This window comes from Nestor notabilis, unplaced genomic scaffold, assembly GCF_000696875.1.
Source record: "Nestor notabilis isolate BGI_N333 unplaced genomic scaffold, ASM69687v1 scaffold20983, whole genome shotgun sequence".
NCBI classification, from domain to species: Eukaryota; Metazoa; Chordata; class Aves; order Psittaciformes; family Psittacidae; genus Nestor; species Nestor notabilis.
Genome location: NW_009922612.1, coordinates 287 through 27,429, shown reverse-complemented (window position 1 = coordinate 27,429; position 27,143 = coordinate 287). Strand labels below are relative to the sequence as shown.

Below are 27,143 nucleotides of genomic sequence, written 5' to 3'. Positions count from 1 at the left end.
AGTATCTATTCACAGAACCTTTGAGTTTATGCCTCGGCAGACCTTGCTAAAGTAAAGGGCAGCTGAGCTGCAATGCAACATTCAGCAACCATCTCCTGGGGCAGAATCATCTCAAAGTCTCTCTATTGCCAGTGCCGTTCATAAGAGTTGTTAGATTTCAGCACGGGCACTAGCAAAGTGCTGGGCGAGTGTATCCCTTACCAAGCCGGACGCTGAAATTCCAAACCATACATGAACACTTACATCTGCAACTGCTTCAGCCATTTCTAAAAATGATGTTGGAGCCCGTGAGTTGCAAGAAAACCAGAGTAGCTGCTTTTTAAATTTTATGTGTCTCCAGAACTTCAAATTAGCCCTGGAAAGGATTTTAGCCCTTAGCATTTCTGCACTGAAAATGGAAGGAGTTCCTCTATCTGACACTCATTTAAGCAAACCAAACAGTAAGATCTATTTAGCCCTTTAAAGCCTCAGTTCAGTAAGAAGCCTTTAAAGACAGATCCTGACTGTTGTGAGCCAAAGGAAAGAGAAGTTATATGACACTGAGTTCAGAGAGCCTCCACCTCTTTTTTTTTTTTTTTAATATTTACACTATTTTAGGACTCTCTAATTCTACAACACAAACCCAGATTAGATCCTGACATTGTCCTTAAAGCTGGACGTAACCGCAGTTTCAACTGTAATGAAGCAACAGGCAGCATTCTCAGACCATACGTATTTCAAAATTGCTGTGTTAGAAAAGACAATTCTCCAATGACCACAGCAGGGTTAAACCAGGAAGCTTTAATCCTCCTGTCCTGAGTTACCAGGTGCTTTTAAAGGCATAACAAAATCTCACCTCTTTTCAAGGACCCCACCTTTCAGGGCTGACTGAAGAATTTAATTTGAAAAACTTGAAAGATGCCTTTGATGTGGTGAGAGAATAAAACAGGAGAGTTGACACGCTGTGATTTTATCACGTCTCAAGTGGACAGACTCTCTCTCACCTGACTTTCATCTCCATGAAAAGCTCAGTACTGCTGAAGGAATCTGTTCCAGTACACCTGCATGACTGGACAATACACATTACAATCCAGTTTCTAGGTCACTGCATTCACACAGATACTACTGCATTTTTGCATTCCACGTTCATTTTTTAAATACTAATAAAAATAGTAATTTGTAATTGGTGTGTGTTAACTTGCTGGTGGTGGCTCTCCAGCTCAAAAAGAATGACAACCCTCAACCACCAGCTATTCCCAGAGCAGTGTTCTGTTCTGAGCAGCACTTCCCTCAGCACACCTGCACTCAGGGGGGTTGTTTTATCTGCTAGAAGTTTTAATTTTTCTCCTGAAAAAAAGACACAACCAACAAAACTCTCAGAGAAAAAGGAGATTGATTCAATTTTGGTATCTTCTCGAAACAGTCCTGTTTCTCATCAGTCATAACTGTGCATTCGCATTGCCAGAAATGGAGCTATACAGCTACTGTAAGGAAAACCTGAAGAAAAAAATGCTGGATGGACACTTCAAGCTCAATTTCTTAAAAAATATCTTTTACTAATGCTACAATGAAAGCCAAAAGGAAGCTTCATCATCACAAGAATCCTGAGTTTGGAGAAAACCACAGTAAACTCTCCAGATTTTTTGAGTATATGATTCTGAGGAATGAAAGTTTAGTAGAGAATTAATATAAGCTCCTAAATACAATCAGGCAATAAATGACTGTGGGATAACCAACTGCACATAATCCATGGTGACCCCACAGGAAGGGGGGGAAAATTCCAGGTAACCTCTTGTCTTTCGGTTAAAAAACCCCATAAAATAATCTCTTTCACATTTACTGTGGGAGCTGCCAGGTCAGACTATACTTTTGGACAGTTATTATGGACCAGATGCCATTCACGCCTTGGAGGCCTCAGGATGGCTCATTCACTGCAGATAAACTCTGGTTTGATTGCTGCCTGAAGAAGCCAAAAGCATTTAATACAAAAATGCCATCACCGATACAGAAAACGAGCTTCTGATGAAGCTCAAGGCCAACAGTATGCTACCTGTTTCCTTGCTTCTTCAAAGCAAGAAACTGCTATAGCAAATTTGACCCTCTCCGTTTTTAAACAAGTTTTGCAGGAAGTTTTTAACAGCCTTTAAAGAATTTCACTGAAAATCAGCTGCTGAAGTAACCTCCTGTTCCATGGACATCACACCAAAGAACTTCTCTGAATATTTGCATAGCAAAAGGGTAGAAAGTTAAACCACAGAATTTACATTTCCATCAGAGGTCACCCTGATTAATTGTTATGTTTTGGTATCTCTCCCTTCCTGCTTTATTGTCTTCTGCTATGATCTGTTTATGCTCAGGATCTTAAATTCTAACCTAGAATCCTGCTTTAAGAATAGAGGAGCTGTGTAAATCCAGAGCTCACACCACAGGCTTCTGCAGTACAGCTATGAACCCCTCAGCATTACACAGCCATAGGCAGGGCTCTTGAGGTAACTACTCTTCAAGTGACCGAAGAGTAACAAAGGACTCCAGTTTAAGCTGTCTCGGTACTTTACCTCATCCCGCAAGATCCTACCAGACGAAGCAATGTTTACACAACCTGGTGATGCAGACTGGACTCTAATGCAGTTACCTTGTTACTAGAGCTAGCTTTATTTGAAATTACAATAGTCAAATAAAAAGAAACCAAACTTACTTAGGGATCAATTCTTAATGCCTTGAAGAAGGCACATGGTAGCACTTCTATTGATCTGAAAGCTTCACGTGTTCACAAAAATTAAAGCAATAATGACATTAGCAAGAACAAGAAAGTTTTTAGTTCAGGTGGTCTCAAACAGCATATTTAAGTAATTTACAAGATCCCTCCTATTAAAGTTTATTGTTTTATTTTTGTTTTGCTTTTTCTTTCTTAAAATCTTTGTGAGGTATTGGAAACAAAGTGCAAAATGATTTGCCACTCATTTGCCCAAATTTGCTACAACAGGGACACAATGTAAACTAGATTGCAGGTAGTCTCACTGTAAAAGCATGTTTTTAAACTGAAAATACTCCAGTGAACAAAAAATACACCTAGAAAAGCCCACTTTTTTACAAATTTGTTCAGTTTGCTCAGTTTGTTACTCATGCTTTGCTGCTGTCATTCTTGAAAATTTGACTGTATGAAAGAAAATATTCTTTTTGGTCTTAAATAAGAGAGACAACAGAAATGCTGATTCAGAAGGAGCATTGCAAAACAGGTATTTCAGGCATTAAAATACACTTCAGCCAATGCCAAATTACTCTGTAGAGCACATCAAGAAAACAAGAAGAAACATGGCTGGCTGCAATTCCATGAGCTCGGGAGCTCAGAGAATTCAGTGGAGTCATACTGCTTAAAAACACAGTGACTACTGCAGCAGAGGAAATGTTTTAATATGCAGTTAACACAGACAACTGTTATGCTTATTTTCAGATACACAAGATAATCTGTTACTATTTCGGGGAAATTTGGGTGCTCAATTTAAGCTGATAAAATCTGGGTGCCTAAAAAAGTATAAAAGTATAAACATTTCCCCCTACACAATTACATTTTTAGTAAATTCAATTCAGTTTTAACATCTTTAAAAAAAAGACAAACATTTTCTATGTTGTTGTGGAGGGGCCAGCAGCTTCCTGTGCAGACCACATCCAAGTTGCAAAATGCGTTACAAACCCTTTCAAGCATTAGACGCATGGACAAAACATTTAGCCCATTGCTTAATCTGCTTAGTAGAAATGGTTTTTACAAATTGTTTCTGCCAAACTTTTTTCAATGTATAAGAAGTCCTTTAAAAACAAAAAAACAAACAAACGAACAAAAAACCCCAACCAACCAACCAAAAAAAAACAGAAAAAAACCCAAACCAACCAAAAGCCAAGAGCCTGGGTGCTTGGAAATCAGGCTGTTGTGTAAAGGATTACCTAGAGTAGATGCATCAATTCTGAAGTTACTGACAATGGAAACTGCAGCATCTTTAGAATTCAAAACAATTTTGTAGCTTTTTGAAACCCCCACTGCTTTCGTAAGTGAATGAAGCTGAGTTTTATATTATTTCATTGAGTGTTTTAAAGATGTGCTAAAGATTTTGCTCAAAACATAGTGTATTAAAAAGCTCCAGTCTTGTGTATTAGCCTTCATCAAGGACAAACTAATAAAGCTGCACCAGATGTTTTCGGTGTTCTGTAACTGCATAGTTGAAACAGTATAGAAAGAGAAAGGTTGGTTACAGGTATCCTGAATGTCTGATGTAATTAAGCTTTTCAATTGGATGAGTTTGTGTTCACACTCAAGGCTGACTTTAATCCCACTTGTAGAGATAGGGATCTAGGATTAGCCAGCTATACTTCTGTACAACCTCCAGCTTTTGAAAAATCTCTACCATAATCCACAGAGTTCATTGCTTACAGGCATTTTATGAAAGCACAAACACACATATGAGTACAAACATCTCAAAAGAAACAGAATGTTCAGTTGTTCATTTTCGGTGAATTTTGATTCCCTTTCCAAACATCTGGCTAAGACTGGAGCATAACTTTTGCAGGAGGAGACTGTTTTAACAGAAGGAACATCAATAACTCAGATTAAGGCCATTTTCTCTGAGTTTAGTCTTCCCTTTGGGCATTAAAATATGCTATAAGTCCAGTCAATATATACACCCTTCCTTTAGAGAAACCTTTTGCCTCCCTGTGTAACTTTTTACATGCCAGTTTCAGTTGATCTCCTAGACTGTCATTACATAATAGAGTATGTCACAAAGCCATAAGGAATGTGCAGTATAACACAGTCAACTGGGGCTGGCACTGATTCTGAAACAATGTAGACCCCAAATATGTGCATTTGTGGGCTGTAATGTGTGTGTAGCACCAATTACATTGTCCTTTAAATGTTTACAATGATTAGTAGGAAAACGTCTCCAAACTGATCAACACTGGGTCATCCAGCACCAGACATCAAGTGCTACATGTCTCAGAGGAAAATATGAGTGCATGGTCATTTCTTTTCAGAAGACCAGTGTCTGTCAGCCCACAAGAGGGTACAACCATGCACTACAACCAAAACTTAACACACACTCCCACACCATCTATTCCCATTAGGTAATCTTGCAATGCTTTCAGCCAGTTGACACCAGCTTATAGGCAAAAATGGTTGAACCCAGATCAACAGAGTATTGTCTAAATCAGATATTTTCTTTTGCAGCCGAGCCTTTTCAGTGTGACAATTCACTGTGTCTTGGAATAAAAGAGAAAAAATTGTCACCGTTCAATATTGTCTTCACATCCTGGAACCTCGTTCTTGCAAAATCTGAAACAGACCAAAAAAATTCTATAAATGAAAATTCATTGAATGTCATTCCTAAAGCATGGAGGTCAAAGAGGATCATGACTACTTCAAATAACTGACAGTGTCAGGGATCTGGTTCAAGGATATTCCTGAAGTCTGTGCTTTAAGGCTGAAAAAGACAGGTTGATAGATGCAATGTCCACTATCAAACATCATTAAAACAGATGTAAATCACTGCTAGGAATTAAGTATGATTAATATAACCAAAGCTTAAGGGTTGGTAGATGTAAAAAGTCAGCTGTGTCACCTCATCCTAGTTCTGAAGATACCTTGGTCCTGTATGGTACATGAACTCAGGTACTTTATTAGAAATTGAGTTTAATCTTTATTTTTCCTATTCTAGTAAAATGTCCTTAACTCTCCAAAATTTCAACTGCAAACTGTGTCCCACAAATTCGTACTGAAAACATGAACTAGCAACTCAAAATGTGCACAAATGGAACACTGGGTGAGATGATGCAGGAAGTTTTCAAAGGCCAAGAGTTCGAGCTGGCAAAACTTCCATCGACAGATTTAAATCTGAACTAGATGCCTGGGCTTGACCTTTTCATGAACGAAAGTCAACCAGCTACATTTCTTCCCAGATTTTTACTATGCTATTCAGACATACAAAGGTTGTCTGCTGGACTGACCAGCTATATAAAAGTAAGAACTATCATGACAGCAGGTTTTAAATATTATTACATTATTTGCTCATGCAAGATCTTTTTTAGGCATCAAGTTTTTTAGGCATCCTTGTCCACATGAGCATTATTTCTGCTGACACAGGACATAACACACTGAAATTTTCATGCACTACCTTGTCCACCGTTATCCTCTGAAACGCTCAAGCCAGGCAGCTGACAGGCAGTGCTGGCTCTCACTTGGTAACTCTCTCTCAGGGATTTGGTTCTCCCACTGTTACCAAGGAACTGGGATTCCCATTACAGTGAGTAAAGGATTTTTATTTTTTTTCCTAAAAGCTGTTGGTTTGTTTAATATTCACCGTAAAAGGCATATCTTAAACATAGGGACTGAAGCCTAATGGAAACAAAATACCCACCCCTGAAAAACCCAGGAATCCTTGCCTAGAGCATCTTACAACATGAAAACCATGTATTCTGCTTCCAATTTGACCATTTTTTCCTTTTCTGTTTCAATTCTGTTTGGCTCCTGGCATTAAGTATCCAAGTCTTAGGACTGACTGTCCAAGCAACGTTTCTTACGTTGCTACTCTACACTGACTGGCAATCAGCAATAATGAGCTCAACTCTTGGGCTGTGCAGCACTGTGGAGCTGCATAAGCAAACTGTAGAACCAATCATGCCAGTAGCCAAATAAAGCACTAAGCAAAGCTTCAAATATACTGAGCACAACTACTTACTAACGTTAATCTGTAAGTAAAAGTATCTCTAATTATACTTCATTTTCAGTTGCTACTGGAAAGGACTGTTCACGTCAAAAGCTGACAGGAAGCAAAGGCACAGTCCCTGGACAATGGCAAAGCTGTCTTCAATGTAGAATTTCCTTCTGTGATGATTTCAGTGTAATCTGACCCAGCGTAGTGTGATCCTAGCACACAGTAGCACATTCCATCCCAGAGGATACACAGAATCGGACAGTACACAGAAACACTTCAACCTTTGTGCTTGCAGGGTAAAAGCTGGCAATCACTTAACACAGCAGAGCCATTTCATGTATGGTTTGAATAAAAAACCATCTAGGTATTTGTTTTCTTTTGAATACTGTGAAAGCATTGATAATTTAACCTATCAGCTTCTACGGAGCATTGAGCCTAATATGTCTTTCATAGCGTTGTCAGGTAGGGTCTCGCCTCCTTTGCACAACTCCATGGAACTTTTTAAGGTCTGGAGTTTATGATGAACTCGTCACCATGAGTGTGCCTCAGGGACAGCATAGAGACAGGCCAGTGTTCGCTTAAAAAAAGAAAGGAATACTCTGCTTTACCACCTGCTCACTGCACTTCCTGCAGTACCTGCATCTCCCCATGCACACCAAGTTCTTTCTCATTTCAAATTCAGTATTACTGAAGTTACGAGGCCAAATGTCACTGCAGCTGCTCTGCTAAATTTCAAAAACACAGAAAAATGTTTTCGATGGGCCATGACATACTTCAGAGTGTTATTTAGATGCAAACATTGTTTATTTCATGAAGATAATTTACTATGTGTACTATGCAAAAAAGCATTTAATATGAAACTAGAAAAGATAAAAGTGAATCATGTGAGGAAAACCCAGGTCCTGAAAATTGCTCAGCCACTGCTAGTGTAACACCTTCAAAAGGGATTAGAAAAGCTTACTGAAGGTAGTACCACTGGTACCTACTCATGGGATCACAGTGTCATGGCAGCTTTCATACAATGATCTCCATGCAGGCGTGAAGCTAAAATTCCTAAACTGAGGCTTACTGGAAGGTGGGGAAATATACCAGGAGCTAATTTTATAAATGCTTCATACTTAGAACTCTTTTCTTGAGTATTTGCTGTTGCTCACAGCTGAGAACAAAGTGCTGGAGTAGATGCCCACATAGCAGATAACAGCAAAAGTAGTCAGGAAGTTAAACGATCTCCAACAGAGGCAAAACCATGGATAAATAAGTACCTGCGCAGTTAGAAAATATTTCATCTATTAATTTTGTGAATCTTTCCAATTTAAAATGAAACAATTGAGTCTATTCTTTCCTAGAAGATAAAAAGTACTTCCAAGATTAACAGAACTATTTTCTGTAGCTTCAGAACATGTACAACAAGATAAAGCTAAGCCAGATCTGGACACTGAAATTTGAACACTTCACTGAGCCAGTAAACCCAACATGAGGTAGAAAATTTTGTAACACCAGGCAATATTTTAACGTACTTTGCTTGCTACTTCTTCTGTAAGACCCACCTTTACATATGGGGAAATGATTTCTGATCAGCAAGCTCTCAGCGGGTGTTCAGAAACTGTGAAAGGATCTTTTCTAGTCATGGGCAGTGCCTTTATCCAAAGAAGAAATACAAAAATTGTTCTTACTTACTAACCACTGGAAGACTGACTCTGCTGCAATGTGAAATTAATCTTTTTATTTATGTGTCTCTCCTGAAAAACCCTTTAACAAGACTATTCCTAAAGATTTTAGTAGGTTACTGAACAAAAATGCTGAGAGAATATGTTTCAAAGCTAACAGAGGTCACAAAAATCTGAGAACCGTTATGGCAGGTCTTCTCCTAATCTGCTAGTAGCCAGGATTGTACAGTATGTCTGCAGCAGAACCAGACACAGAAGTTTTTGTTTGAGGACATGCTCTACTAACTGAATAGGTGACTTCACTGATAATGCTCCTCTGTCTGCACACTTCAGATCACAGAACCACTAAATGATTTAGGTTGGAAGGACCTTTAAAGATCATCTGGGCAGGGACATCTTTCACTAGATTAAATGCTTGAAAAGATGCTCAAAGCCCCACTCAACCCAACCTTGAACACTTCCAGGGATGGGGCATCCATAACTTCTCTGGACAACCTCATAGTAAAGAATTTCATCATTTTATCCAGTCTAAATCTACCCTCTTTCCGTTTAAAAACATTGTCCCATGTCCTGTTGCTACGGGCCCTGGTGAAAAGCCTCTATTTGTCTTACAAGCACTTTTCAGGTACTGGAAAACTGCAATAACATCTCTCCGGAGCTTTCCCTCTCCAACCCAAATCACCCCAATTCTCTCAGCCTTTCTTCCTAGCAGAGGTGTTCCAGCCCTCAGAGCATTCTTGTGTCCCTCCTCTGGATCCACTCCAAACAGGTCTGTGTCTTTCTTGTAGTGGGAACCCCAGAGCTGGACAGTCCAGACGCTCCAGGTGGGGTCTCATGAGAGCAGAGTAGAAGGCAAGAATCCCCTCCCTCAACCTGCTGGCCATGCTTCTTCCGATGCAGCTCTGGGTAACTGGCTTCCTGGGCTGCAAGTGTACTTGGCTCATACTACCAGTATCTCCAGGTTGTCCTCTGCAGTGCTGCTCTCAATCCATTCATCACCCAGTCTGCACTGGTACCAGACACTGTCCCTACCCTGGTGCAGATCTGCTGTGTTCAGAATTTTCCTTCTTTTCATGCTCTGTTCTGTTTTCCCTCCAGGTGCACCAGATCCAAAGTTGACTTATAAACTGTAAACTATGCTGAATGCACTCTCATATCCTAGGGGCCCGAGTGTGACTGCTTCTTAAGGAAGCAGAACACGAGAGCTATTTCCTCCCACTCAAAACAAATCTGCTGCACACCGAACAGCATCTTAAGGAGTGTTTGTCTCTCAGGAAGCTTAAAAATCTTGCATTCAGTTCCAGCACAGTGCCAGCTGATCTTTCCAATAAAGCTTCAGATTTGACCTGTTCCTTGCAGCCACTCCTGCAGACTTGGCGAAAGACCTTATTCTACCTCAGCAGCAGTTTCTGTTAGCATCAGCAAGAAGATAATGTAGGTTTTTCCTTAGCCATGCAGAAACAACACTTCAGAGATAAGTATAAGACTGCTTTACAGCTAAAAAGTTCAAGCGTATAAGTAAGAAGCTTGAATTCAGTCTCATGCAATGGTAAGTATCTCAAATTTATACAGGCTCAAGGGACTACCTGCACCTATAACTGAACATTCAACGATATCTTCTAGAATTGGATAGTAGAATAAATATGAGCAGTGCTGGCAGACGCATAAGAAGTTGTAAAAGTTGTGCTTTCTGGTGCAATTTTTGTGTTCTTCCATTAGTGACTTTTAAAGAGGCTTATCTTCAATAAGATGATGTACAACGGAAAGGACCTGATCCCTCCACAGATACAGCTGCTTCCTGTGATAAATATAACTGTAGCGCTGAGATCACACTGTTTACTTATATTTACTTATATTTGCCAGGTCCTGATTCAGAAACTATTAATCTCAAAATTATCAGCTAAGACCATCTTTTGATGAGGTTGTACTGAACACGTATCCTGTAGGTTCCTATCACATGACTCTACATGTGAAAAAAATATTAGACATAAAAGCTGGTGCACAGAAAATAAAAACGAAAAGCAATTCTGACCCTAGAACCTACATGAAGAACTTTTCTTCCCAGCGAAGCTGTAAAGGAACCAATCACAACACAGTTTATAACAGCAACACCAGTTATTCTGCCCAAGAAGCAATATCCAGATCAGGAATTCTATCTTTGCTAACTACGCTACAACTATAATCACAACACACATACCACCAGGACTAGCCAAAGGACAGCATTAGTGGGGGTAGGAATTGGATGGGGCAGAAAAGCATCTGGGTAAATTCCTAGGGCAGCTAATGCTCACCATGACATTTACACTTAATCTGAGTCATTCATATCGTAATCCGTTTCTTCATCCTCACTCTGAGAGGCATGCAGCATGCAGCAAGTACAGAGAAAGGAAGGGAAAAGAAGAGATTGCGAGTGAGTTAAAGCTGCAACAAAGTACAGTCCACGTACACTTGAAGCATCTGTGAATGCCATTTATTTACTTCTATGTGGGACTCCCACTCTTTGTAAGGAAGTATGACAGCAGACAATTTCAAGGAGGAACATTACAGATTTCATGAAAATTTCCTTTTTCAGATGTCCTAAAGTCAGCAGATAGAAGCCAATAGTGCCATGCAACATAACAACAGGGACCATAAGTATAGAGACAAGTTAAATAAAACTGTAAAACTGGTACCTTAACTCCATGTACTCTTCACCATGGACGGGAAAGGACAGCACTTGAGAATCAAACTTTGGGTGCAGACATTATGAACAACCTTTGGTCATTTGTCCCAAGAGTGACAGATCAATAAAGTGGGTACGAAAGAGAATAAAGCTTGTGGGAATATAGATTATCTTTCAGCAGTGCCATGGCTACCATTAAAAGCCACTGGAACCATTTAAGTCAGTGTCCCAAATGCGATCAATTTTCCTAGCTTAAGTGTATTTGAAGGTGACACAAAGTCAACTACTAACTTACTATGCAAACTGTTTTCCAAAGAAAAGACAACACAAGGAAAAGTTCTCTGAGAAGGAATGAAGGTGAAGCTTGATTATATGGGCTATCAGAACATGTGGTTTCCTATTCTGACAGTCCAGTACTATTAACTAAAATTGAAGTGCTGGACAATAAAAATCACACACTGGCAGTTTTGTGTTTTCTCTAACCCAACCTGCTGTAAAAGTAATAGGAAGACTTTCTCCAAAGCTTCTAAAAGTCTGTCCCGATACAGGAACATATGACCCTGTATATACCACTGGATACCATCATTTCATAGAATCATAGAATCATAGAATAGTTAGGGTTGGAAAGGACCTTAAGATCATCTAGTTCCAACCCCCCTGCCATGGGCAGGGACACCACGCACTAAACTATGGCGCCCAAGGCTCTGTCCAACCTGGCCTTAAACGCCTCCAGGGTTGGAGCATTCACAACTTCCTTGGGCAACCTATTCCAGTGCCTCACCACCCTCACTGTGAAGAACTTCTTCCTTAGATCTAACCTAAAGTTCCCCTGTTTAAGTTTAAACCCATTACCCCTTGTCCTACCACTAGAGTCCCTAATGAAGAGTCCCTCCCCAGCATCCTTGTAGGCCCCCTTCAGACACTGGAAGGCTGCTATGAGGTCTGCACGCAGCCTTCTCTTTTCCAGGCTGAACAGCCCCAACTTTCTCAGCCTGTCTCCATACGGGAGGTGCTCCAGTCCTCTTATCATCCTCGTGGCCTTCTCTGGACTTGCTCCAGCAGCTCCATGTCCTTTTTCTGTTGAGGACACCAGAACTGGACACAACACTCCAAGTGAGGTCTCAATCACGTGAACTTCAATCACGTGAACTTCATTAAGACCATCGAGCCACTGAGACGACAGCTCCGAAGGTGCAGGCCAGCTTCCTGAACAGAGCTGCCAGAAACCTCTCAACCAAACCCCTTTTTTTTCCAGGCATAAAACATAGCTGTTAAAAACATTTGATCTGTTAGTGTGGTGCTTCAACCCAGCGCTGTACCAGCTACTAAGAAGGAGAAAAATAACTGTCACAGCTGAACCCAGGACAACTAGAAACACAATATATAACAGCTTATTCTTCAAGTATTGCTATTAGTTGCTAGCAATAGCTCAGCTCTTCCAGGACAAAAGGAGTGAATGTTTGCATCTCCAACCTTAATCAACATCAATTCTGATTCATTACCTGGACAAATTACACCCTGCTCTCTTTCCTGAAACGACGACCAAGAAGCACTTCAATGGAGAGGTTGAAGATTTGGCTCCTCTCAGAGCTACTGAACTTGCAGAGCTGTACTGCCCTTTGAACTGGCTTTTGTATTTAGGGTTTAATAATTTCATTTTATCTGTATCTGCTCTTCCATTAAGGGTGCAGTGTAACTCTGGCAACTTCTGGAGTTCCCTGAAGATGTGCTACCTTTCCTTATGAAGATGTTTATGATCTTCTAGAATTGCATGGTTCATTTCAGGTACATACCCCAGCCCTAAATTCTTACCACACACCTCTAACCTGTCAATTTTGCATCCTGGCAAAAGCAGACCCTGACTGGGGTGTTGGAAACAGTGAGCTGTGGCTTAGCCAGGTTCACTGTTTACCTTGACTACATTAATCCCTTACAACTCCTTGGAAGTTTTATCTCAACAGTGACAAAAAAGCATAAATCAATCATTTCACTAAGAATTCAATGCAAAGGTTGGAGAGCTTTTGCAGTGCAATTTACAAAAATGTCCCCACACAGGTAGCTGCATAACCAAGTTAGAAGGCATAGAAAGTAGTGAAGTTTTATCTGTTTGAGGCCTCAGTGCCAAGACCCAGATCAATTCTTAGGCATTATTTCAAAATGCATTTCTTTGAATGCTATTCTTGAAAAAGCAAGCTTTGATGTTTTACCAGTTGTCTTTTGTCTACATATACTAAATTAAAAGCTTTTAAGTAAACTACAGAAGTATCCAGTTTGTAGTCATCTCCCCATACACAGCAATAACAGAGTGATAAAAACTGTTCAATATGCATGGAAGAGAAGAATACACTCACATACATGAGTGGTCTGCCTGACTACCGTTCTGTTGCGTTTTTACATTTTCCCTTGTACAAACTCCGAAAGACTGAGCAAAATGCCAAGACATTGTGCCTGTTACAATCTGCTTGGAAAGCTAGCTACAGAAAGTAAAGAGACACCTGAAAATCCTAAGCTAACAAATACCTTCATTTTATAACATACTGCATATGACTATGTTTTTCAGAGACAGCATATTACAATCTCCAGTCTTGACATTAAGATTTCTTCTGTTGAAGTGTAGCAAGAAAACCAGTTTTCAACTGAACCAGTGGTAGAATAAGGAAGCATTCAAATTTGTAAGAAACAAAACCTAGATTCTCAACTGTAAACAGCAAATATCTGCCAATACTTGAAAAAAATCAAGACAGGGATCAGGAACATCGCAGACTTCTGGATTTAAAGAACCCATTTGGTGTAACAAATGCATGCTGACTGTACCATTTACAGCCATACAATGGACAGGGAAAGATTATTAGTCATGAGTGAAGGGAAAAAAAGCAATTAAACAATGGTCCACAACAGAGGTAGGCCTAGCAGGACTTAGTGAAGCCCACCTAATCCGACACCATTTCTTTAGTCCAATGTCTCGCAACTTACCTTTGCTTTTTCACTGGGTTCACTGGTTGTGCCATAGGGAGTGTTATGCAATTCCTTTGAGACAACACACAGAAATTCTGCCTGATCTTCATTGCCATAGTTATAGGAAGAACCAATACTGACCAGCTGAAAGATTGGGGGGGGAGGGGAAAAAAAAGTCAACTGCATTTCCACATAAAACAAACTCCGTAAATTCTCATCATTAATACAAACACTCCTCACTCTTCAGACTGTTGGCTGTGCCTGAAGCATGATTCTCCACTTCAATGCAAATACATTTTGATGTTGACAAATACACCGACACTCTGATGATAAGATAAACATAGTTTTTCTTTTTAAACCTTCACAGAATTAATGATTTAACAGTTATGATTATTCTGTGGCAGAAAAGGCTACAGAGGCAGGCCAGAGGAGAAGTAGCCTCTTCCCTGTTTCTGTTATTTACTGGAAACCTTCCCATCCTCCAAAGTTAATTTTTAAAAAGTCTCTATGTGGTATCTTGATGTGGTGTGATTTAACACGTAAATGGCTGCATGCAGGAAGCACTTTAACCTGAAGGGATACCCACGACTTTACTTACAGATAACAGTACTTCTATTAAAACATATTTTAAGGGTACAAAGACAAAATTTGCATTTGATTAGAAAACAGCAAGACACGGCATGGTGGGACACCAAGAATAACATCTGAAATTCATACGTACTGCTACAAGGAAGCTAATTAAGGAAGCACTACAAGCGGAAGCCATGTATAATGTAATGTGACCTATTTACAAGCTTCTACAAGTCTCGACTGAATGATAAATGACAATTTACTGAGCACGAAGGATATACTCAGCATCAGGACTACCTTGTATGCAATGTGTTTATCAAATGGCAGAAGTTTCATGTAACTTGTCTTACCTTACACACAGTTGGTGGAGTAATGGGGGAATTAGAGACACCCTTCCCGCTCCCCAAATCCTCAAAGTTATGTGACAATATTAAAGAAATTTTAGGGTAAAATGCAGCTGCTACTTCTGGGATGGAATGTGGTTGACATGCACAGCATCTACCTTATGACGGTTCCCCAGGCGACCCTGTGACCTCAGCACATGCTGAGAGAAACTGAAGGTGAGTGGAGAGGAGCGAAGGCCCCGTGGCCAGGCTCCGTTTTCCTCCCTTCGGGTGTGGGAACGTGAAGACACCATGTACTGATAAAGTGCACAGCAGCTGCCAAACCAGCGCTATAAAGTGAGCGAATTCATACCAAAAATGTCTGTGGCTTGGTGGATGAAGTTGCCAAGCCATTATCCATCGTATTTGAGAAGTTGTGGCAGGTTAGTGGAAGGGGAAATATAACTCCCATTTCTACCTGCTGACTGGAAACAGGGAAATATAACCCCAGCTCTTAAAGAGGGAAAAAAAGGAAGACCCAGGGCACTACAAGCTGGTCAGCCTCACCTCAGTGCCTTTACTTAGCTTGCCTCTTTTCCAAGCCAGAATTGGGTCAGATGTAGCTGGTTCATTTATTTTAAAGGTTTATTTCAAAAGCGTGACAAAAGAATGTATGATGCTATTACTGCTGACACAGATCAGAGTCCTAAAAATCAACCTGTTGCACAGATACATTGTATCTAAACGTCATTACCAAAACTGTATTAAATCTAACCTACCAAATCACCATACTCATGTGAATGTCCTATTCCCCAGTCTCCATTATATCATTAAAGTGCTCTGCTAATGGCCCCACAGAAAAGGCTTGACTTGTTTTTTAGGGCAACAGCACTTGAAACACTGTCGTTATCTTCCTATAAACAGACTGTGTGCTTCCATTAGTAGTCTAGCAGAGTACCAAAGAGAGTAAAAGCCTCGTTCAAGTAGGGAAGATGCAGCCAAGATGAAATCTTGGTCCAGAATCTGTACCTGAGGCATAAGATTATTCCTCCAACAAAAGTAGAAGGTAGACCTAGGTTAAAACCAGCTTCCATATAGCACTGTCAGAAGAAAATAAAGCCTCACTGTATTTTTGAGGAGACAGAGGAGAGAGATGGTCAGATGTGCCAGCACTTGGCAGGACAGCCAAGCAAGCACCTCCACAGACAGGCAGAACCAATGTCTCCAAAGAGCAGCAGGCAGTTTGTCTGCACAGTGAACCACTCAATGCCAGGCCTAGGTGGTGTCAAATTTTTTGGACCCTGATAGTAGCATATAAGGCTCGGCCTTCAATGAACATTACTGATAATCAAGATTCAGCACTCTCAAACTACCTACTTTGGCTACTCTGTCTGGGTGTGATCACAAGAAACTTTTCCCTCCCTTCTCCACTCCTAACATCACTCTAGTTCTGCAAAATACATACATACTCAATAAGGAACACAGGCTGATCAAAAGTGATTGTGCTAAAGAGATTTTTTCCCAGAAAAAACATGTAATAAAGTTACAAAACTCCATTTTTCTTTTAGAAGCACCAATACATCCTCATTGGAATACAAAGGCACCATTTATCTTGATACTTTAAGTCAGCTAATCTTCCACTCTGCAGACTGCACCATAACATAGTTGTGTAATACATAATCACAAAACCTATAAGGTAACTAGTTGCTTAGTTGGCCTAAGAAAGCCCACTGAAAAGCTGGAAAATAAACCCAGATTTATTTCATACATAGAGATGATTTGTTACTTCTCTTCCCTATCAGCAAAAAAATACCATGCACAAATTTTCAGGGAAAAAAAAAAAGGCAGTTAAGTTAGGTTGGCTTTAAGCCTGTTGAAGTGTATAAAATTTATCCTATATATTATATAGCAATTACAAAAAGCACAAATACAGAAACTGCTTCAGTTATTGAGGTAATATGTAGAACTATTTTAAACAGTAGTTTAAACTCATTTAAAGGCTAGAAAACACTAAAAAAGTTGGATACACATTTAAATGAAGCCACACATTAATTTACCTTCTCTGAAGAAAGACGTGAAGAATAAAATGCAAGCATATGCTTTGATTTAATATACAGTCAAGTTTTCGTCTTGCAAAACGGCAAGAACTTGGTATCAGGTAACTATGACAGCTCTGATAACAACCACCAGTAGGAAAAATACTTCTTTACTCATTGACACTCAAAAGAAATAAGTGACCTCTCTGAAAGCAGATATGATACAAGATCCAAACACCAGCCAAATCATTAGTACTTATTCAACAAGGTAGATACTAACATCCCACACTAATGCTTCATAATCCAAATAAGTTGAATTTTTGCATGTGGAGACATGGCAGACTGACTACTTACTAGCTATTGGATAGGAGTATTGATTTAGCCAACTACAAAACATCTGGATGACTTTTTGCCATTACTGATCAGTTGGTGCATTTCAAGGTAAAGTTACTTTTGCAACATTAAAAATAAGTTCTTCAAGACTCCCAACATGATACTCTTGTAAGCAGTTCCATATGCATGCAACTAAGTGTTTATTATTTGCATAGCATGCCAGAAACTTCATTGTAGGTTTTTGAGAAGCATCAGCAACAATAAGGGTGATGGCAGAAAAAGGAACAATGGAAAATGATTGCAGATTAGAACTGAACTGTTGTGTCAGAAAGGAGGATCAGAAACAAAGCAGTATTTTAGCACTTGTATTCCAAAAATCTCCCCCTTCTTCCCAGTGTTTGTGGCAACACTTTAAGAAGGATGCTGATAAAGTGTAAGGAACTGTTAAACTCCCCTACCCCCTGTATCTCCAACCCTGCACTACCCACCCCCGAAAAAAACCAGAACCCACAACAAAACAGAGCAATCTGAGGTGAGTAAAACATGCATTACAGTGCATAGCAAAAGGATTTCAGGTTATCTAGGCTACTCTTTCTGAGACTTCCTGAAAAGACAAACTCTTTCAGGCTCATGGGACTTAAACAGAGAGGTTTAATGACCAAGAACTTAAGAAAAAAAAAGAAAAGAATATTTTTAAACTCTGAATTTCCTCATCTGTAGAACTATATACACAGATGTATACATGCATCTATGTATTTTTCCTCGTTGGTTTCTTCATTCCACGACTTCTTTCATCACACTCCTTATTAAAGCAGTGTGATCCTGCCTGAGCATCCCTGTGAGCCCCCATGTCATAAGCAAGCGGAGGAAAATGCCAATGTTACTTATCACCTAAATTCAGTATATCATGATCCATTTACTGTTTGCATAGAATAAGGGTGCTGACACTAGTAGACTGTCAGATGTAACTAAAAAAGGGCAGGTATGGAAGGCATTTTTGTTGTTGTTTACTATATTATTCTTATCATTATTATTATTACTATTATTATACTTATTTGTATTATATCACTTGATGAGCAATTCAGGTCAGGATTTTCCTGAAAAGACAAAGAAATAAAAACAGGGAAGCTCCTGTCTCAAAAAGTCTGAACTTTTAAGTAAAATAAAGGTTGACAATCAGAGAGGGCAAAGTGAAAAATAAAAACAACTAAGTTTGGCCTAAGAAAGGTAGACAGAGACTACCTGGTGCCTTGCTACCGTCAGGCTTGTTTTCAAAGAGGAACGGTTTAAGAATGATTTCAGGGACAATAGGTAAAAGTTCTTCAGACAGTTATTTCATAAGTCTGCAGCTCTCTGAGAGGATAACTGTCTTTCAAAAATGTCTGCTTAAGAAAAACAGATGACAGAAGTGTTATAGCTGAGGGAATAGATCAAATGATTCCTGCATCAAGTTACTCAGTGGCAGCAAAACACATGAATCTCTTCCTGTCTTAAAATAATGACTGTACAGCTAAAAATATCCCTATGAATAGGCAAAATAGTTGCATCACTTTTAGGAACCTTAGTTTTGAAGCAGGCAATTCTGATGCTTAACTGAATTGAGGCAGATCTCAAAACCAGACACATTTCAGTAACTTGCCTCTACAGATTTGCTATACAGGTTTAACACCACCGATTCAGAATCTACACAAGACATTCAGAGGACAAACTAGCAATAGTGTTACCATCGCAGACAACCACTCCAGTTTGCAGGAACAACATCCTTGTCTGCCTTTGTTTCCCACTGCAGTTACTCACATTAACTAACTCTTCCACTTCATGACTACCAATTTCCTTCTCTTTCTGTGATTGTCTGATTTTCAAAACTGAGTAAATTTCATAGCAATTATTCTCAAATTATATTTTAAATATTCTTGTACTTTGAATATTACTGCTTTTGTGTCAGCTATGGTGAACTCCTGCCACACCAGAAAGCTTGGAAAGTCTTGGAAAGCTTGTCTTTTTGGGGTTTTTTTAATTATACTAACACTTGATAGAATAAAAGAAAGTCCTCCCCTCAATTTGTTACAGAATCAAGTTGTATGAACGTAAAAATGGCCTCTACACCTTTTAGAGTTATAATATGTTCTTCTACTGCTTTCTCAAAGGATTTGCAAAGGGCTGTAAAGATATGTATACATCAGGTGGTAAACTCAGCACTGATGACTGAGACCAGGACTGCAAACATATTTATTTCAGGTCCTTTAATGCAATTGTCAGACTTCAAATTTAGAAGGAAGAAAAATGAATCCTCTTCCTGATTTTTGTTGTTATTTAAATTTTATACCTGCTTTCCCCCATCTCCCATTTTATTACATTGAAATTTACTTGGAGCTATCCAGGACATGAAAACACAAATCACATCATGCTGCCTGTACCCCAGGTATCCTTAACAATGGGCCACATTTCCTAGTCAGTTCCAGCAAGTCCATAAATCAGTGCATTAATTCTGCATTCCAAATGTTACTTATACAGCAGCAAGAAACAGACAGTGCTTGGTACTTGAAATCAGATTCTGGAATATAGCTAGGCAACAGCCCAGGTTTAAAATCTACAATTGCATGGTTAACTGTCCATGTAAACTCAGAGATAAGGTATTGCTCATATAAAGTCACTTTACTGTCATGTTATTTTCATGATGTTATACTGATCTTTCAGACTGGATAACCGTATAAACAGCAAGGAAAAGAAGCACCCCGAGCGGCTTATTGATGGAAAATACTACAGAACACCAGGTTCCCAAATTAATTCACAAAAGACACTTCAGAATGGAGCACAGCTATGTAAAGAACTGGAAACTGCCTCCAGTATTACTGGAAATCCTTCCCAAACTCTTGAACACTGCAAAGTAACAGAGCAATTTAAAAATCGGTGACCTGAGGCTGAGGAGAGCAGGAAGGACAAGACAACCTAAAAAGCCAATGAGTGAAGCTATGGTTCATTTGGGTAGCAAGAAAATTTTCCCTCAAAAAATCCCCGAACAAATAAAACCAAAACTAAACAAAACAACAAAAAAGCTAACACCCTCCCCCCCAAAAAATCCCCCCATCCTCCCTGCAAAAAAACCCCAAACCAGAACCAAAACCCAACAACCACCAACCAACCAACCAAAAAAAACCCCAAACCCAGGATGTTCTTTCCATTTGAGACAAGATTGAAAACTGCTGATTTTGTTCTCCTCTCGCTCCTTATTTTATTTCTGAAAAAAATCTGGTACTCGTTGTCCCAGCTTGGACATATTTCATTCAGCTAAAAAAACCAATTAAGTTTTGTCTTACCAGAAATACAGGGTTCCAAATCAGAACATAACTGGCTATTAGGTAGATGAAATACACTCAAACTGGAACAATGATTAACACAGAAATGTCCCTTTCTGAACCCAGTGAACTCAAAAGCTTTATTTACAGGGCTCCTTATGTTTAAACTGTACCACTTTTACTTAACAAGTATGAATCAAATGCTGTTAACTTTGGAGGAAGATTTAAGGAAAAGAAGGTACCTACTGAGAAGGTAAGAACTCTTCTTAAGAAAACTTTTAACTAAATACCTAGGGGGGGCTTGTTTGTTTGTATTTTTATTATTTTTACAATATGAACATTCATAATGTATCATGAAATACTGTGAATATAAATAAAAGCCAGTCACAAATACACACAAATTACTATGTGCTGTACATCCAGGAATAAAGTGGAATGATTTGAAAGCAGCAGAAACGCAAGGAGGCCAAGCATATCAGTGTGAGGGCAAAAAGAATGGTGTGACACACCTCACTGCAGCATTTCTGGAAGCATCTCTCTTCCCCTTTCACTTCCCGTGACACTATCAGCAGATACTCTGACTGCTGGGCCCGGCCACAGCTGTACTGGGAACCTATACTGACAAGCTGAAATAACCAATCAAAGCAAAACACAAAAAGAAACCTTTGTAAAGCTGAAGCACATACTGTTATCCAAATTGTACAAATAAGAGATGAGCTCAAACGTTCAGGTAACATTTACTTGCCACTAGAACAGGTTGCTACCAAGCTACAACTTTCATTTAAACATAGTTAAAATTTACGGAGGCAGTTGCAAAGCCCTTCGTAATTTCAAGGGAAGTTAAGAGTTACTGATAGTAAATCAGAAAACTCACTGTGGTGTAGCCAACTACTCTGAAAAACATAAAGTTTGGTGCATTGTGAAAGTGAGCATTATTTTCCTGTCATACCTGCCAAGTGCAGAAGGTAACATGGATAAGACTGGAAGGTGTTATGTAAAGCAATATAACAAGCCTGGGTATGGAAGAACGTAATCTTGTTCCAGATACTGATAAACAAAATACAGCTAGGAAAACATATTAAGTCAACTAGAGGAAAAAAAAGCTGAGTACTCTAAATAGGTTTTAGAAGGGGTAATTTACAGAAGATCCAAGAAAATAAGTGGAGTAAAAAAAATTGTCTGTCTCATTCCCATAAACATCAGTACCAAGAACTCTGCTGGCACGTGCCAAACTCGAGGAATTCTGGAGTTTAGAGCATCAGCTGAATTTCTCAACTTGTTATCACAAAAAAAGTTTTGTCTTACTAACACACGGCAACTCCTAGCCCATTTAAATTCAAGCACAGCCTGCCAGTGCGCTTGAGAAAGATCAGAGTTTTAAATCAAGTGTGAAGAACTAGACAACTGCCTATTCTGAGTAGTGATTACTACTGATGAGAAGGCTCATGAACAGCAAATTTATTTTTATCCTGCTATTGCTGCGTGAATAATTTTGAAGGCAGCAGCTACATACTGTCCTCCTTATGCAGTGAACATATTTAAGACAGCATTATGGTGACAGACTCAGGTTACATTAATCATTAACATTTACATGACTGACACACCACTGCTGTCTGAAGCCTTTGTACGTAGCAATTTTGCATGGCACCAAGTTCCTCATTATGCAGTATTGCCTAAACAGTGGGTTTTTCTGATTGCCTGAAGAGGTAACAACTGAAACTAAAAATCATCTACAAAATAACCCACTGGTATCACCAAGTGGGGCAGCACAACTATTGGCAGTAGCTTTTGGGGCTGGGACTGGTACATAATTGCAGCATTCTGGCAGCACTTTCACTGGTATTCTTTGGGAAAGTGCACCAATACAGCCGCAAAAATGTTCCAGAAGTTTAACACCTTCCACTCCTATTTAACCATCACATACAATTGTATTTTACAGGAAAACTTTGAAATGTCAAGGGGAAAGAAATATTTTTGATCAAAAGCAACCACTTAAACATGTTATATGGGGCACAGAGCACAAGGACTCTCAATCCACAGGAATATTACTTCTCTGAAAAAGCAGCTGATTTCTATCCCACCAATAATATGTACAAAGCACAGCAGGTGCCACCCCAAAGACTGCTTCTGAAGGAAGCATGCTGCTGAGCAACACAGGTTTAGAAAAGGTAAAATATTACAGAAATGCTACAGCGTTCTTAAACCTTAATAATAAAACTGTTTAGATTATACAGAATATTCTAATCGTGTTTCAAGGGAATGATGTCTGCTAAAAGCAGGTCTGCAGTACAACCAAAGGAGAGAATGGCCTAGTCTGAGGTAACAAGGAGCTAGCTGAGCATTATGAGACTATACGGCTATTACGTTTATCTACTTCAACCTGCGTCCAAGAGAGTGCAACATGGGGGAGGGAGGAAGTCGGGAGAAAGCTGGATGAAACAAGGACATAATGTTCAAGAAAACCACTGGAAGTTTCCACTTTAGAAAGAGCTTCTAAAATCCAGAAGAGATTATCATAGTTTTTCAGCAGCTGCACTGTCACAGCAGGATTATTCACAAATACGGTATCCCCAAAGAATACAAGGCTTTAGGACAGGTAAAAGCCATAGTAGCATTTAAGCTGTTAAAAAGTGAAGGATCTCTGTTGTAAGGAAATCTGGTTTCTCATGCCAAAGAATGTCAAAAAAATGTTGTCAATGCACTGGACAGAAAAAAATAAAATAAAAAAAAATCACGTGCATTAAGTGAGAGCTTTTTTCGGGGACTTAAACCAGCTCCTGGCTCCTGGCAGACCAAACAGCTGGTAATTCTTGAGCCAGAGAACTGAAGCACATGAAAACTTTCTCACTGCTAGGTTAGGTTATTTAGATTATTGTTATAGATGCATGGCTGCGCATCACAACACCAGCACTTCACACATTTCATCAAATATAAGCAAAATATTCTCTTTTACCTTTGTGTGCCATACTTTTAAAAAATGTTGCTTTGTTGCACTACTACAGTGAGATTGCACAGGGTAAAAGGCTTGTGCTTATTCCAATCTCTCCTACAGCTGGCATCAGACACTGGAAAAGATGCTGGCGGCTGAGCACATGTGTCTCAATCCAGAGTTAACAGCTTCATTACTCCAGTGCAGTTTAAATATTCTTGTAGGTCAGGAATGTGAAGGATGAAGAGGCCACATAGTTTCTTAATTACAAAGATTAGCAAAGATAACAGAAAGATCTTCTTGCAATTTTACAATGTATCCTTGAATGTACACACAAAGCTATTTTTATGCAGTGCAAAGAACGAAAACATTCATGTAGTTCATACCTATCCAGCTTCACCTCCACGTTGGTCAAATTCACCCTCCTATGTGTATCAGTCCTTTATCTGGAGAACCATTGCTCAGGCCTGACAAGCATTTACCTCCCAAGCTCGTCTCTTTTACCCAGAGCTCCTCATATCTGATTCATATAAACTTGTGTTAGTTTGTTTTGGTTTATTCACCCTTCAAATGCTCATGTGTAGATACCGAAGAATTACATTTCAAACATGATGTAGATGTCAGCACAATTTACCTCCTGGAAACCTAGTTTAGTTGTTTGGGTTTTTTTCTCTGACAAATAAGAATACAAATATCAAATTTTAACTTAACTGTGTATCTTTTTCTATCCAGTTTCTGAAAATGACTGAACTCAGAAAGATGCATAGATTTGCCTTTATACTCCTCTCTCACATAACTGCATTTTCAGAAGACTTTGTAATTATATCCCATATGGGTTTTTTACCTGTTCAAATTTCCAGCCATCAGACATTGTGGAAACCATTTGAGTGAGTTCCTCTTCCTGGCACTGCAGTACCCTGTACACATGTTTGACTGGCACCTTTAAGAAGAAATATAAGATGCTCAATACAGCACGGAATTCACTATGTTTGTGACTTGTCTAAAGTTGCCCTTATTCTTTAGAAATGGTAAGTAACAAACACCACCTTAAACACATTGTCCTTTTGGGGTTCGGAGTCTTTGTTGTTGTCGTTGGGTTTTGTTTAAGAAATCTCATCTGTTCAGAATCATTTTCCAGAAGACTCAATACTTCATGAATGCTTCAGAGACTAAAAGTGCTACTTAACAGATAGAACAAAGTAATCTTAAGACTTACCTGTGGTTCCATGTGGTAGCAAACCTCATCATTCAGAAAGAAGGCTGAGGTTCTAAAGAGGCCTACCTAACTTTAAGGAATGTCTGATCATATTAAAAATGTCATTATTCCCCTGTGAAAGTTTCCCATCCAGAGCAATGAATAACTAGGGCCAAAACCTTTAGAAAATATTTTGAACAATTCTTTAGAAGGTTTTCATGTTTTAAACAAGAACTGGAACCATACACTGTGCCCTGGGTAAGGAGACTGGGACATATTGGCAATTAAAAATATTAATCTTTGTGTAGCACTGGCTCCGGCTCAGGCAGTGCCAGAAGCAGACACTTCGTGTCTTACTGGGGAAATGAGCAGTTAAGGGGGGAAAAAAAAGTGGAGCCCACCCCCTGTTTGCCACAGAACAAATAACCCAAAACACCCCAGAAACAGCCTCACCTGTGAGATTTTGCTGTCTCTTTCTCTTATTTTGTCCTTTACCAGTTTTATTAGTGACGTGATATTGTAGAATTCAGCCTCTTCCAGTACACCTAGTATGAGAACAGTTTTTGGAAAAGAGTGTAACCAAAGATTCCAGGCCAAAACCACCAATCAGTTCCTAAGATTATCATCTCTACAGCTACAGGAATTACTTCTTTTGCCCTAGGAAGTTCATTTCCTAATGTAACAATTCCGGCTTCCTTCAGGCACATGTAGTTCGACATTTAGCTCATTCCAAAAAACTGCCCCAGAGAAAACTGATACCATTTCACATACAGAATGAGAGGCAGGAAACAAACAACAAGGCAAAAGGAGCACAAATGCCAATGGTAGCAGAGTGACAGCCACCACAGCTCAGGCCCTGCCTCCGGCCGCAATACGCAGGAGAAATTCAAATATTCCTACTGAAAAGCTCTGCAGCTGCTCGTTTGCAGAAAAAATTTCTTCCTGTCACTGAAACAAAAGCATAAAGGTACATACTAAAGACAGCTCCCACTCCCATGCTCAAGCCTTACCTGTTCTCCACACATTCTACGTGTTTAACCGTGCACTCGGAAACTACCTGCCACATTATTTCCCACTACTATTGTTAAATTCTATTTCTTTTTGGCCAATTTCTTCCACACTTTATCAATACAGTTTTAGTACTACGGTTTAAAAAAGTCAGTGTCCATTAGGGCAAAACTGGTATGAATTTGGGACAGGGAGAGAGAATCTGGGAGCAGAATTCACTCTTCAAGAGTATATTCCACGCATCTGAACGTCCCAGAACTTCACTATTACTTCACTTCACATCTTCTAAAACTTGTTTCACAGCCAGTATTCTTGTGCTTGAAGAGGACTAAACCCAAGTATTTCATGCAGTCATACAGGAAATAGACAAGATTATAGGTTAAAAGGCATCTGCCCTCATGTTTGTGTATTTATGTTCCAACTGGCGATAGGAGTTGTGAAATCAGGAATCATACTCAAAACACTCAAATACTAGCATATACTATAACCGCACAATACCCACCAGCTTTGCTTGCAACAGATTGAAATGCTACATTGATTAAGATGTACCTGTAAATTACTTTTGGTGACTCAAAAGTGGTGAAAATAATAAGCAAGTGCCAAGAAAGCAAGAGATTTAGTAACATCTTACCTTCCTCAGCTAGGTCCTTGTTAATAACCAGTTTGCCATGCCTGAGATAGTTCAGCACTGGCCCAAAGTAGGTTGGGTCTCTGTCTATTAAATAGGCACCTGTTTCATCCTAGAGTAGAAAAACAGAACAAAACAAACAAACCAACCAAAGAAACAAAAGAACCCAAACCCACACACAACCTCCCAACAAACAAACACAAAAGCCAAAAAAGCCCACAATGACTTGAACTACCAAGCAGGAATTGCAAGCTAATACTCAGTTTGGCATCTGAACAGCAAGCAGATATTCACAGTCACATCCCCTAAAGCCAGCTTTATTAAAGACATTAAAATGAATTCCACAATGTTGTTGTAATTGTATCAGACTGGCCACACAATTCAATCGTGTACTACACAACTTCTGCTACCTGATCTACTCCTGCCAACCCCTTATCAAAAGATTATCAACACTGTTAGCATGAAAGGTTTAAGTGGTAAGAGAGAATGCTAAAAATTAAGTTAAAATTAACAGATTAAACCAGGAAACTATCTTTTTTAGTTGAAAACCTGAAGCGTCAGAACAAAGGCTACATTACAGTGAGGTCTGGATACCAGCTTTTGTTTGGTTGTTGTTTCTGAAATTGAAGGCAAACAAACTTTAACCTCAACACTTTGTTTTAAAAATATGTGGTTTTGTCTGAGCTCAGATATACAAATACTCACAGAAACCAGTGAAGCAGGAAAGGAAGATCTAAAACTTCCAGTTAAGAGAGGTAGGTTAGAAACAAGGTTCAGTAAGCTTACTGTAATCTTTTACACTGCAGTGTTTCCTCACATGACCCTCTGAAGCAACACTGACCATTAGCTCTACACCATTACAGA

At 39.3% G+C, this 27,143-nt stretch overlaps 1 protein-coding gene across 1 annotated transcript; it reads right to left on the bottom strand.

The window, feature by feature from the left end:
- Nucleotides 1-4,653: 4,653 nt before the first annotated feature.
- Nucleotides 4,654-26,391, bottom strand: LOC104400410 (BTB/POZ domain-containing protein KCTD5; the record flags this gene model as incomplete). The annotated part of the gene is made up of 5 exons (XM_010011718.1): nt 4,654-5,299; nt 13,980-14,105; nt 24,293-24,388; nt 25,097-25,188; nt 26,283-26,391. Coding segments are annotated over 5 exons (453 nt in total), but the record flags the coding sequence as incomplete, so codon positions are not given.
- Nucleotides 26,392-27,143: the final 752 nt, after the last annotated feature.